We start from the raw sequence: 15,331 nt of genomic DNA, 5'->3' as shown, positions 1-15,331 counted from the left end.
ATTTTTTCTTCAGTCTGCTGTAAGAACTTTGCATATAGACTGTTTTTGTAACATTCCAAATCTTGCAGGGCTCTTTTTGAAAACCAGACCAAACTTTCATTATAAATGCTAAGATGACAAGCATGTGAAATCGCATGGTGATAAATGTGCTTTTCATATTCTTCCCTTAAGAACTTTATCTCACGTTTAAACACACATTTAGGAGAAACAGAATCGCTAATACTAAAACCTTTTTCATATCTTCAGCTATCATATTTGGTCATAGCTTAATTCAAATTTAAAACTGCAACTTAAAATGTTTACTCTGTTATTTAGTTTTGGCACTCAATTACCATGTATAAGAAAGTAATAAGAATAGATATTTTATATGTTTATATTTACTGACTTTTACAATAAATTTCAGACATGTTGGTAATTTATAGAGCTCAACTGAACATCCCAATATTAAGATTGAGATGAAACAGAAGTTTTCCTGAATCTCTGAATGTATTATGTGCTGCCATGTAATTAATTATGCTGCTGCAGTTATTGGTAAATTGGTGTTGTAATTGTTTTAAATTTAACTGCAGGACTTCACTGAACCACAAAACCAAATGTGTGCAGTTAGGAAGCTGCTATGAGAACGGTGAACAGAATATAAATGAACTAGAAATGCAAATTTCACTTCATTTCCTTACTCTATAACAAATGTGGTCCTTACACAAACATATATCCACAGAAAAGGAACACAATGCGAAATTCATTTGATAATGCCAGTGTGACCCTGCTGGCAAGGTCAGCCGCCACACGCACCATTTCATTCAATTTTATAGAAAGATGAAAATCAATTTTCTATGAGAAAATGGAATGAGAGAAAATATAAATGCCTCTGAAAATGTATTCAAATGTGCTAAGAGAAGCCTGAAGCCCCCACAACTCCTGTGGGCATTAGCCCATTCAGGATAGTGAGATGGCCTGGGTGGCAGTGCCTTACAGAGCACAATCAAAGAGACCCGCCAAAGACAGAGAGCACACCTACCTGATCCGCTTATCCGGGATCCCTCATATTTCAAACCAAGGTGAATAACCCCATCAGTCTATGTGTGTTTAAAGTTCAGTGGATAAACCAGCATGCAGTGATCCGTTAGCCGAGTGCAGGATGTGAGTACTTGCAGTTGTGATAGTGCCAGGTGCTGTCCACTTACCTTAGCTGGATCTCATTGGGCTCTTCAAAAGTTGTAATATAATATCAAAGAGCAGTAAAGTGCTACTACATTAATATGCATTGGTGCGTATAGACTGTATGGAATGTTCTAAATGAGACTAATGCCTGCTGAATATGAAAATCTGAATATTACCTCTTACCTGAATTTTTTTTTTTTTTTTTGATGATCTGACAACACATGTATTTATATTGAATGCTTTTCAATGTGCCCTTTGTGTAGTCAATATTTCATGCAGATTTTTTATATGTATAAATAATGGCGATAAACCTCTCTATCTATAGAGACCTTTGTTCTATCCATATAGAGATCGATCTATAATTGTATTATTTTTTGTTATACTGTAGATTATGACAAATGGTTAATTGCCTTAATTAATTATTAAAAATTAATAAATTTTATGTTGCCAATAATAATCCATCTACATTTTCTGTGCATTGATTTTCTAGACAACTGAATTTTACTAGCAGACTCATTAAAATCCTACATTGCGTTCGTTGACAAACTGCACAATGACGCATTCCCATTTTCATGACATCTCACCTACCTTCCAGTCTCTCGTCATATTTATAGGGATTGACACAGAAAAATCAGTGACTTCAGTACCACAAACACACGAATAAACAGATGAATGTGTAAAGCCACAGGTACAGGGATATACATGAAGAGCTTAAAGAGCTCAAGTTAAACTACATCATTACATAGTAGTGTGAAAGAAGCATTATATACCTTTTCTTTTCCCTATGATATTGATATAATGGTTCCATGAAGAGAAAGTCCAGAGAGATACAGGAAAATACAAAGGAGAGGAAAGAGGCAACAGTCAGAATCATGGCCGCGTGTTAGATTCAGAGACAGAAAAATGAAAGGTTACGTTCAGAAGAGACTCCATGCATTGCAGACAAAAAGAGAAAGGGCAGGCAAGAGGAGATGGAAGCTTCCTATCGTGATACATGCCAGAACACGACGATGAGAGAGATGAGGGAGAATGCATGAATATCGAACAGACGGCTAATGCTTTCCAGTTTTGGAGCTCGAGAATACAGACTAGAACATTTACAAAGAGTGAACAAACCCCTGAGAGAAGTCCCTGTAACTCACATCATCCACTGGGCTGAAAGTATTTTTCCCCCTCTATATGAAAATGAAGTCGGCAAGCAGCAATGGAATTTTGGGGCTGTTGAGAGAATGACGGAGAGAAAAAAAAAAAACTAAAGCGCAAAAGAAGCGGCATGATGGGTTGAAGGGAAGTTAAAACCAAAAGACAGAGAGAGAGAAAGAGAGAGAGCGAAGGAGAGACAGAGGAGAGGGTGGGGAAATAATGGAAAAGACCAAACCATCCATTGACTCAGCGCCAAGCCAGAAAGAAAGCAGCCCCAGTAAATCCCTACCAGCAGTGAAGGGAGATGAGGAGGATTCAGCACAAGACAGTGAGAGAGAGAGAGGCTGAGAGATGGAGGAGGGAGTGGCTGATGGAGGCAAAAAGGTGAGTAAGAAATGAAACCCATACCTTGGTCGCCCATCATCAGGTGCGCAAGACCTTAAGGGAAGACAAGAGCACAGTCAGCACAGAGAACGGGATCATGGGAAGGTTTTCTGTCACACTGACACGCGGGCATCGTCTGGACAGAGGATGCCTGCGGTGCGGGATGGGGGGAGGGAGGGGGTTTGGGGTGGGGTCAAGAGGTGAGGGAGAGAGTGGGTGTGAGGGAACATTCAAAAAGCATTTCCTCAACCCAGCGGTTGCAATGCTTTATTGGTCACACTCGAAAGAGACAAATCTAGATTAGAAAAAAATATATATATCACTTCGCTGTCACCATACATCAAACATGTCGTCCGCCTGGTCAACCTTCCACAGGAAGAAGATGACAAATACACAGATTGGATCTTAGCAAAATGAAGTTAGGTTGCACACAAAAATGTGTCAATTCAATAACAAAATATCTACGTACAGTTTATATTGGGATAAATCAATATTACCCATTTCATCTTTCATAGGATGTCTGTTTAGGTTTCTGTGAGCCACAGCCCAAATATATAGCAATACCTCCAAAAGAATGAATCATTATAAAACTATAAAACTGTATTTGGGATTGTTAGTAAGAAACAGGAGAGTTTTTCAGTTGTTTATGGTACTTACCTGTCAAAGACTGCCCAGGTTTTCCATTGCAGTGAACGCTTCATAATGTATGGATGTGAATTTCCATGTACTGTAATTTATTCACTATATAGGGGTTTCAGAAGCTCATATTAGGAGCTACAATCATGTGTCTGTATCTTTAGATGTAATGTAAATGAGCTTTGCTCCAGCCTCTGGTTTCTTGAACCATGTGCATGGATTGAGTGAAGCATGTGTTTACTGACAACCTCTAATTAAGGAAGCGCTTTCGACTGAAGTTGCATACCTTTTACCTGTGTTGTACACCAGTTCCACTTACTGTTTTTGTACCGAATTCAAATAAATAGGAAATACAGAATATATCTAAAAGAAAGGGTTGAAATATGAAGACAGAGAGAAGTGCATGAGTAGGGACGGGTCGGATGAAAAGAAAATAGAAAAGAAAAATATGTCTACCCACCTCCTACATAGGCCTCTTCTGGAGGGGCGGCCGAGGCGTGAAGAGAAAGAAGGAGACATTGATTAAGAAGCATGCAGACTGGAAGGTGGCCCAGCCTTGAGGATTACCGTGGTTACCATGCGTCTTATCATCCTGTGCCCAGGCCAAACATTCATTACCATGGAAAAATGTGGAGACTAGAGGGTTTATTTGACTTTAAGTGTCCTCTGTCCTCCTCAAGATCTAATCTCATTGTGTCTACAGCACTCTGAAAGAGCGTTGTTCCATGGTGAGATGATGATAACACATTATTAAGTCATTCAAAAGCTGATAAAACACATGGTGAAATTGACTCTTCACAGTATATCAATGACCATGCGCAAACATGCACATCATAATTAACTGGAAGACGGAGAAAAAAATGGTGGGACCCCTAATTTCACAGAAGCTGTTTTACAGAAAGCAAATCAAAGAAAAATATGCTGTTTTCCCTAAGGAAAATCTTATTTTATTATTATGACTATTATTATTTTTTTCAAGGACTGTTCAAAACAATTTGCATCCTTTGAATTAATATTTATAATTTTAAATGGCATTCATGGTTGCATGTGAGGGGAATTTACAGGGGCTATTTGTGAAGCATGCACATGTTTGGAAATCAAAATTCCTGTAGATGATGCAAAATGAACCTACTAAGAGAAAACAACATCATTCAGTGAGGTCAGTAATAAAGAAATGTACAATACCTGAATATGCATATGTCATGTTATTACCCCCTTTACAATGAAATACCATTTTTCTGTTCTAAAACAAAAAGAGTACATTACCTTCATACATGCATTTATTCATCACACCTTTTACTTCTGGTGACACTTTCAGTCCCTGGATCAACTCACCCAAGACTCCCTAAAAATGGACTTGGCTATCTTAAAGTTAAAGCATCCAATCCTACCTCTGTGTTTTGCATCTTGAGGAGGAGAATAATGACCCGGGACTTACCGCAGCCGGTTCCTCCACCCGACCAAACACAAATTGCATGCACCACTACTGCCACGAAAACAAAAATGCTGATGAATGTATGAACAAAGAAAACAAAGGAGAAAAAAAAAATAAACATAAAAGAGTGCCATGCCAGAAAATATGACAAAGAAATATTTAGCTGTTAGTGTTGCAGTGATAAATGACAGGTGATTTTCTATCCTCTCTTATCAGCTTATGAAGAGGCTGACAAACCCTACTTGGTTTGACAAATGTGAAAACTCATCCCACTGACAAAAAAAAAAAAAAAAAAAAAAAAAAAACAGCTCGGAGGGATAAAAGTAATGCTACAAAAACAAATCCTAAACAGTTTAATTGGCTTAAACTATCACAAAACACTAACTAGCCATCTACACTGACTCTACAGCAGTTTCAAGGACCCACTCTATTGATTTTGTGCCACATTCTCTCTTACAAAACCTGCTAGACCAAGGGCGAAATATAGATATACAGTATTTGTGTGTGTGGAAGCAGCAGCCATTCTGGAAGAACACCACACACACTCGCACATATACGCTCCGCCTGGTCTTCTCAGAGGCAGGCTGACCGAACAGCGGTTGTATTTACATTTCACTGACTGACAGATCAGGATCATGTAGCCTCTCCTTAGCACTGCAGAGCTCACACGGAGCCAGAGACATGCAGGCTTTCATTGAGCTGACAGCTTCTTTTAAGTGCTGCCCTTGCATACTGCCCTGAATTTGGCAGAGAATAAGAGATAGAAATTGAGGATGACCTACACACACACAAACTCACCCTTACTCCAGCCATGATGTGACGCCCGCACTCATGCAGCCCTTTACAAACCGGACTGCAGCTCCAGATGCTCGTTTAAAGCAGTTTTCAGTAAGTCAGAGCATGTTACTTTCAAACGCACACGCATGGAACTTGCCCAAAGGGGTCATATGACGAGCGTACGCTCCGCATAGCACAGCGGCAAAGTCACTTAAGATGTAGCTGTCAACAGCGATTTAATAAAACCTCAAAAAACTCTGATAATGACCATCCAGTTGAAACGGGGTGAATGTGCGACACAGGTTCTTCTGCATTTGATATCCTAAAGAAACATCCAAATCCCATTTGACTAAATATGAGTGAGTTTTGCCCATAGTCAAACAGAAACCACTGGAAAATATATTCAAAACAAAAGTACTCATTGTAAAATCTTCTATATATAGCGCTTTGTCATTGCGCCAGTGATGGAGATTTAATCCTCTTCACCAAATCTAGTTTAACATTTCCCCCACAGGGAGCAATGTGCAGCAAGTTCCATATTGCAGTCATCTACAGTACAGAGAGATTAGTGAGCTTAGTCCATCTGGAAAGGGTTCATCCGCCACTGATAGGGGAATTCTCAATATACAGTGTATTTGACACGGGCTCCCCCTCCATTCAAGATTATCAAGTGATGTTGCCAGATCAAGGAAGGTAAAAGTCAGTTGGCACAACATGGGGAGAACCCACAGATATTATAATAGTCCAAATTAATAGTCTTAATCCATTTTGGGTTTTTGACCTACATTGTTTGAATTTGCTTCATTTATGTGGCCATTGTAATGTGCTGATTACACAAATGTCTTTTGGCTTAAGGGTCAGTTTACCCAAAATAGAAATGTATTAGCCATTATGTCACCATTTATTCAAACCCATATATATGTATAGGTAGATGCCACATTTGACCTCTCCAGACAAGTCAACACGTCCGCCATCTTTGAACGGTCTATATGTCGTTACTCACAATAAAAATCAATTAATTTCAAGATACAACAACATACTGCAGCATCTGATTTTAAAAATCACCTAAATTTAAATTCCATAAGAAACTATAAACCTTCACAGGTAAGAATGTGTTGGTTTACAGGTTTTTAAAACGTTAGCACATTTTAAATGCCTTGTTATCTAATGGCATAATCATCTTGTATTGTGTTAATTAAGCAAAAGCATCTTCTGAAGTCTACTGAAGATACAGATATTCATGTGCATTTAACTACAGTTGTAGTTCAGATGCACCTGTACCTTGCTCTTGAATGTTTATGGACCGGCTTTGACATTCCAATATGGTGGATGGCTTATGTATAGTGGCCCACAGAAACAGCCACTAATAGGGCATCTAGCTATACATATCTATGTTTAAACCTGTACAACTTTTGTGTTCTGTTGAGCACACGTTTCATGTACTTTTCTGTTCTGCGGAACAAAAAGGAAGTTTTTGTCCATACAGTGATCCGTTAGTCAATGGATTTTATACTGGAATGCCTTATAGTGAATTAATCCATTTCCAGTTTTCCACTTTGCAAATATTTGCTTAATTTATGTAGGTATTGCAATGCACAGGTAAATGTATGTTGACGTAAAGAGACAGTTCACCTAAAATTCTGCGAAACACGCAACATATTTTAAACTGTTATTTTCCATACAGTGAAAACCAACGAGGTACAAATGTTTTGGGCCTCTACTGATTTATGCTGCATGGATAAAAATGGTTTAAAACATTCCATGTTTCACGGAAGAAAGTCGTACAGGTTTGGAATGACATTGGTTAAAGTAAATGGCAACATATATATATATATATATATATATATATATATATATATATATATATTTTTTTTTTTTTTTTTTTTTTTTTTTTTTTTGCGAACTATCCTTTCAAAGTCTATCTTCTGTCATCTTCAAAACAGGCCCCTGGTGACATGATTAAATAAGTCATTAAAATTAAGATGCTGATGTATCCAATTAAAGCAGGTCCTTTATTTCATTAGCAAGAGGTTAATGGGTGTACACTACACTACACCACCCTAATTAATTTGCATAGATCCAAAGCAGATAAAAAAAATGCATTTAAAATTTGACTGCATCATTAAACGACAAAGTGCACAGCCAGGGACCGACCGACCCTTACAATGTTAGCTCCACCACAAAAGATAAGAGATGAGGTGAAACAATCTAATCGCTGTTGTAAACAAGCCCTCCAACACAATCCAATTCTCCAACCAAAGTTTCCTAGCACATGAAACCACATGGACGTCAATTGCAGATACCTTACAGCCATCTTTAACCAGGAGACGGAGCACATTATACAGTTAATAGAGCATAAAGATAAGGTATCAATGGCTGCAAGCTGATACAGAGCAGACCCTTTTGGCTTTCCAATTCAGACTTGTAAGAGCATTAACCATAATAACACAAAATAAGGCCCTTTCTCTAACCCCAGCAGGGCAAAAATATCTCATTACCCGTAGCACTGTTATTCTTTGCAGTGCGGACTACCTCTCCCGCTGAGAGCCCCACACCTGCTCTGCTAAAGAAGGTTATTACCACAACTGCCTGTCAAGAGAATGACGGAGTGGACGTGTGGAGAGAAAGGACATATTTAATCCACAAACCACCCTTTCCTGCCTGAGATCTACAAACACGTACACATGCTCTCACCACACTGCAATTTTTTTCCATGACGACAGAGATAAAGCGAGCAGCACATATATCTAAATGAAAAAGCTAGTCATTCATTAATGAGTCATTTAATATGCAGCTATCCCTTTCTTTATCCACAAAAAATTCGAGTCTTAGTGTTTTATTGGCAACGGTGGTCGGTGGTCAGCTGACAGATCACCTCGGTTATCAAGCTGACAACACGAAAAATGACAAAAAGTAGCCTGCTTTCCCCTCAGCAGGAGCTTCATGGGCCAGATTTGCATTAATAACCAAAGCAAGGACAGATTTAGGCTAAGAGGAGTTTAAAACGATGCTGTCATTTTAATGAACACCACGCTGGCTCTATATCTATTTCATTTGAGGAATTAATCCTTTATAATGGCTTTCCTGTTCTGCGCGGTGCCATTTGGAGATTTGTCGTTGCTCTAATAACAGAAAAAGAAAAAGACGTAATGAAAGGTCATCTGCACAATTCTGACAGAAAAAGGAAGGATCATAATCTATGGTTCAATGAAGAAATTCTTACATCCATGGAACCGTTCCATTGCAAAACAAATGTTCTTTAAAGTGAAAAAAGTTACTACATTATTTAAATATCCTTTGCTAAAAAAATGATATTTTTAACTAAACGGTTCTCTGCGGAACTCAAATGGTGGTTCTTCATATGGAACCTTTATTTTTAAGAGTGTATATCAGTTAATCTAATAAAATGCATGGTAGATTTTTGAATCGAACTAATCTGATAAACAACACATTTTTGCACTGAACAATAAAATCATCAAAGCAGACTACAGTGGAAAAAAAGAAAGCAGGCAGCGCCAAGCCTAACACTGCTAATCTCAAGAAATGCCAATAATAAACAAATAACACTAATGATCAAGAGCGACACGTCCCGTAGCCTCCACCATCTCCACATATCCTTATGTGTCATCCAAAAGCGTGTGATGGAGGCCACTCAAAGCTGCGTGGGTAGGTCTAGTCTGACTCACCCGGCAAAGATGCGCATTTCTACCAGCACAGGGGCTGGAGAGCCATGCATCTTGATTTTAGGCAGCTGCTGAGCATCTTAGGGCCCTGTCCTTTTGTCATAATCTCATCAAATCCACTAGACGATGCATTTACAGTAGCTGAAAGCCCAGTGAACACTGTACCACAACAAGACTGCTATTCTAGTTTGAACATTTGTCAGTGAAACATACTGTCTCTCTGTTGTGCTTTAGGAGGGCAACATTTACTCAGTGGGTATGTAGTTTCCTTGGAAACATGGTGCCTCTTCGGCTTTCGACCTAACCCAGACTATATCCATCAACATCAAGATCAGTCCAGAGAGACGTTGTAAAAATTAAGGAAAAGATGGAAAGAACATAAAAACAGTGAAATCAGACACCAAGGGATTAAGTCAAACTAGGAAACCAACCAGAACATACATATTCAAAAGGGAACAGACTTTGCATGAAAATCTGAATTCTTGTAATATGCGTTCAACCATCCGTTTTCAAAGGACAGAATTAGAAATGGCCTCCCCCTATTTAGTTACATCATCAGTCGTTTTAATCACTTCTGTAATTAAAATAACTCTGTAAGTGCAGTAGAGGAGGTTTTCTTGTAAAGCTGGATTAAAAAATGCTTTGTGATGGTTGCTGAATACTGTATTGAGTATGCCACTATTTTTCCTATGATGTTGAAATTGTAACTTTGGCTAAGTCATTACAGTGACTCTATGGAACATCTGGCTGATTATATAATTAGAGCACCCAACCCCTTAAATTCAGACGGAGAATAATATTCCAATCATCATACTTCAATCATGGGCTTGTGTGCATGTATTCAACTCATCATTTTTGTACTTAATTGTAATGCCAGAGCAGTGTCAATAGTATATTAAGTTAATTTAGCATAAAAACAGAGCAAGAAGCCTCTGCTGACATCATGTTATCAAAAGCACAGGCTTTCACTGATGCTCCGGAATTGACACAGACGGCACTAAAGCCTATTTAAATGATCTCCTTCAGATCATTGGCTTTTTCCAACTGAGATCAGCGGTAATCTAATCATGTAATGTACTGGGCCCATAGTGGAGGCCAGGAACAGACATGATGTAGCATGCACTGCCTCTGAGAAACTAGTGCAATGTTATAATGAAAACAGAAGTGAAAAGGCTGTGTTTGAAAAGACATTTCAACACCTCAACAATGGAGACGACGAATCCAGGCCTCTTACCTTCACTGCAGTCTTTTCCCTGGAATCCCGTTTCGGAGCAGTTGCAAATGGGTTCGTCATTGACAATGCTGCAGACTCCTCCGTTCAGGCAAATGTGGTCAGTTTCACAAATGCCGCTGTTGACTCCCTCACTACCAATAAGCGGCGGCTCGGAACTGTTCACCCTCAGATTGGTTATCCATCCTTTGTAGGGGACCTGATCTTTGATGGCTGAAGACGTTAGGCGTAATGCTACAGATCGCAGCTCAGGAGGTATCCCTCCTATGAATAAATGGCTGAAGACCGTCATGTCCCTCCTTTTCGATTTAACCTCCACCCACTTGATCTCTTCGTCCACAACTAACGTAGTTTTTTTGAAATTCCTGCGCAAGGTCACAGCGTGCCAGCGGCTGTCATTGACGGCGGTATCAGACAGCACAGTCGCCGGCTCGGCGCAGAAGATGGAGAACCGCAAACTGAGTCTACCGTTGTGGATGAGCAGTTCCAAAAAGTCACAGAATCCCTCGTCGTCAAAGTACACTAAAAGTCCATGAGCGCTTTTGGTCTTCATGTTGAAACTCATTTCGCTTTCACAGCAGGCGTTCCACATAGGAAACCGTGCCCACTGGCCTTCTGCACCGGTGAACTCCATACTGGCCCCCATGTCGACAAGGCAACAAACCAGTAAGCCTATCCAGATTAGATGTGCACCGTTCCGCATTGAGAAGCTCATTGTGAATAGTTAAGGAAGTTAGAACTTACAATAGAACTAATCGAAAACTAAAATGATTCAGCTCTCTTAGTGATGTGCTCCTAAAGTGTAACAGAGCTCTCTATAACATACAGGACTGGTATGCATTTGGGGTAATTTACTCATTGTTCACTGAGAGAGGGAGAAGGCCTGTGTTACGGCCAACTCTTTTTCAAAATCTAAATATACAAATCAGAACAATAAAGGGTCTCGCTAAGGCCCAAGTACTGGTCTACTGAAATAAAAAAATAAGGCTACTGTTTAGCTAAAAAAAAAACTTCAGTGGGATCCAGATGTGCTACAGCGGGGCCGAGTCAAAGTATCTATAAATTGCAGCCATGTGTATTGCTGTACATCAGAGAGTTCATTAGGGGTATACAGGGACATTAATGTCAGGGTCTTTTAAATCTAGTTAAAAGTCATTGTGTAGGCCTAAAGTCAGCCCTAATCAAAAGCAGAAAAAAGTACACTTTGCAGAGTTAACGTGTAGGCCCGAATAGGGCCCTCAGTGTTCACAAACCTTCAATTCACATCCGTTTTGACATATTGATCCATAATCTGAAAAGAATGAAAAAGAACATCTTAATTTCTTTATTGGAAAAGAAAGATAAGGTGGCCACTTTTAAAAAGATAGATAGCATACACAACACAATCATACATACCCAAAACCACGATTTCATAGTGATAATGATATTGAAACCTCAAATTTCACGCTGATATTGATTGCATTAATCTTCAATTACATCAGTACTTTATATTTGCTTTTCTCGCCATAATTCTCAGTGATTATAATTCATGTATATTCTCAATATAATTCATGGCATATGAACCAGAAAACTCATGTGTATTTCATCAGGCGGCTGTTGTTTTTTCCCCACAGTATCAAATAATGATTTTATAATAATGTAATAATCAAAAAAGGCAAAAACAAATCTATAATTTTCAGAGGTAGATTGGGTTAAACCAAAGTAGCTTTAACTCAAATAAAGAGTATAAAATGGTATCCAATGGACTTAGTATTATTATTATTATTATCTTTTTTTTTTTTTTTTTTTTTTTTTTTTGGAGTATGGCTATTCCATACCACTTTGTTTTAATCTTAGAGAGATTCTCTCATGACATGGATATAGCTACTGCTGCAAAATGGGTATGTAAAGCAAACATTGCATGAAGCATTCTGGTCATTATATATTTTACACTTCCAGACTAATATATATATATATATATATATATATATATATATATATATATATATATATATATATATATATATATATATATATATATATATATATATATATATATATATATATATATATATATATATATATATATTAGTTGTATATGGTTAATATGCCATCCTATTTCAAAATAATTTTGTTTCTGGAAAAAGAAATTCTAATAACACGGGTAAAATAATGGAAGACCACATGACGGCTTCTACGTCATCAAAATTGGTCTCTGCAGCAACTGTGCCAATAATAATATAAATACAGAATGCAGTGTTTCCACACAAACACATACACTTAAACATACACTTAAATTATGCTGCAAATATTAACTAATTAATATGACATGCAACATAAAACCCTAAAATGTGCACACCATAAAACAAAACTTAACCCCCCCTTAACCCCCCATATAAGCCTAATAATAGTCTACATATGTAAATGGACTCCATAAAATATTTATTTAGTCCTTTTTTAAGTTTAAAGAAGTTATGTATAGATTTTTTCATGAGTATATTTTTATGTATAAAAAAGTGTTACTATATATTTTACTACTAAATCCTAAGGTATGGAATGGTAGTCTTACAATTAACCACTTTATTTATTTTTTTTATTTTTTTTTTGGTATTTCGAATTCTTTTCCTTTATAATTACGACTATTTTTGCAGCCGAGTCAGACATACAGGCAATCATATTTACAATTATTTCAGCAGGAGGGTATGTGCAGTCTGACAAAAGGTCCGAACGGGCGGCAACATCGATACAGTGTGCAATGGGGTAATCTCGTTTGATTCAGTGAACCTAGCTCGGTTCAAGTCCTGCATCCCAAAATGAGCCCAGGGCGGGGGCTTATCGCGCGCCTCTTAAGCATTAATGACACTGCAATCGTCTGGCCTCTGGGCTGTCTGTCAACTGATCTCAACCAATCAGTTCATGCTTGAATTCCTATGTGTTTACTGTCAGGTTTACACTGGGCTACTTAGCAAGATAACAACCGACCCCCTTTCACAGATGGATCTTACACAACATATCATATGCGTTTAATGTACAGAACGCGTCTTATTTACCGTATTCTCGAAACAATTACGGTAATGCCTTGCTATCAGTAGCTAATAGATGGAGTCTCGAACTACCCCCGATCATCCTAATAGCAATTTACACAACAACGGGATCCTACAAAACAAATAGATGCCATTTAAAATTTACTTTCAAACAATAAAAATTTTCCTCAATTTTTCCTTTCCTTTGATTAAAATTGTTGATGACTCAGATGCGCAATACAGCCAATAATCAACCACCATCTGTTCAAACAGAGCTAGAAAGACACCTTTAACACGGCTCTACCGTGCTCTTTTTCAGACGCTGCGACCAGGAAATATAGGGAGTCATCAGATGTCGCTTAAGATGAAGCAAGGGCCAGCTGTAAACAGGAATGAATCGGCCATAGAGCGAAATTACACTGAAATGAAGCCCAGCTGCATCATCTCACCTGCGCGTGACTGCAGTGAGCGCGTGAAGCACATCCATAACTCTCACCGAAAACGGCTCATAACCTCAAATACGCCTTCAAATTACATGTACACAATCCTTAATAATTTTACCTTGAGAAATGGACCATTGTGAGCCTCTTGACAGGTTAACCTCACTGATGAATCTGGTTGATTTCCTCCACATCGATTTAGGCTTTCATCTGATTAAAAATTAAAATAAAAAATAGATAAAAAAACACTGCATCGGTGTCGAATGAGCAGAAGAAATCGCGTATGCGGATCACCTAAGTCCCAATAGATTTAAAAAATAAAATGAAAAAATAATTCAAAACGGACCCAACAACCAATTAAGATTCAGTACAAAACGATTCATCCTTAAGAAATTCTCCAATGTAAATGTTAGTTTATTTTCGGTGTATATAAAATAGAAGATATCGCTCCCTGTTCTGTGTGCAAGACAAGGTGCGATGTGTTTCTCAGGCGAGCTTTGCCAGGGACTGTCAGCACATCGCGTCACGTGTCTCCCGGTTAGTGTGTGATGGAGATGGGCGGGGCGAGAGCGCTGCAGCACCTTGGACAGCGCTCACCGTTATTAACAACTTCACATACAGATGAGGAAACAGCTTTAGCCGTTATCGTGCCCGTCACGAATAAAAGCATTTTATCACACTTCACATTACAGTGTGCATGTTGATAAGTAATATCGTCAGTTAAGGAGTCATTTGAGTGCATGCAGTTTATTTGTAATTTATTCTATAAATCTGTTTTTGATAATAAAATAGTCCTTGATAGGCTATTGCTATTTAATTAAACGTGTAATTGTACTTGCACCATATACATGTCACATGGCCACTGTAATGTAAACTGTCAGTGTGCATTTATACTAATGGAAGAACAACATCAGCATGACTGTGATTTGGCCATTGGCAGGAGCCCACAGGTAAAAACGTTCAGTTTTCAAAATATTCAGTGCTGCTGAAATGCTGAACAATTCTTTAAACAAGTACAGCAATTAATATCAAGGAACTTACTTTTCCAAACTGATTAGTCAGTATATTTGTTTTCCACCTACTAAATTAGTTCCAAAAGAAACGTCAAGCTCTGTTTGTCGCCAAGCAACACCAAGACTAAAAGACGGTCTGGAATAGTATATACGAGTGGAGCAGAGTGATAGATTTCTGTTCCCTGTTGAAAGCGTTATATCTCCACTTTTCTTTACAACTACTAATGAGAGAAACCCTGGCATGAGAGATCTTGTTGCTATATTGAATCACAACAGAAAATAAATAAATTTAGCTGGAGATTCTAAAAAGCATATTTTTTTCCAGTGATTAAAAAGAAAATAGCTATGCTTTGTAAGAAGTGAAGTATATTATATAACCTACAGTACTTACAACTAAATAATGTTTTATATATATATATATATATA

At 38.1% G+C, this 15,331-nt stretch overlaps 1 protein-coding gene across 18 annotated transcripts in view; it reads right to left on the bottom strand.

The window, feature by feature from the left end:
• The window catches only part of LOC113056121 (neurexin-1a-like), a 177,795-nt gene extending 163,383 nt beyond the window's left edge, over positions 1-14,412 (bottom strand). For 5 of the 18 annotated variants that reach the window (XM_026222643.1, XM_026222641.1, XM_026222653.1 and 2 more), the window contains exons 1-4: positions 10,454-11,165; positions 3,785-3,802; positions 2,713-2,742; positions 1,932-1,943 (exon numbers count right to left, since the gene is read on the bottom strand). In XM_026222643.1, coding sequence (XP_026078428.1) covers positions 1,932-1,943; positions 2,713-2,742; positions 3,785-3,802; positions 10,454-11,165 — 772 coding nt within the window. Of the gene's footprint in view, positions 1-1,931; positions 1,944-2,712; positions 2,743-3,784; positions 3,803-10,453; positions 11,742-14,013 lie in introns of those variants that run through there. The other 13 variants (XM_026222639.1, XM_026222648.1, XM_026222651.1 and 10 more) reach the window with 9 other exon arrangements.
• Positions 14,413-15,331: the final 919 nt, after the last annotated feature.

The sequence above is a fragment of the Carassius auratus genome, chromosome 37 (genome assembly GCF_003368295.1).
Source record: "Carassius auratus strain Wakin chromosome 37, ASM336829v1, whole genome shotgun sequence".
Classification (NCBI taxonomy): Eukaryota; Metazoa; Chordata; class Actinopteri; order Cypriniformes; family Cyprinidae; genus Carassius; species Carassius auratus.
The sequence above is the reverse complement of the archived record's forward strand: the minus strand, read 5'-3'. Positions and strand labels throughout refer to the sequence as shown.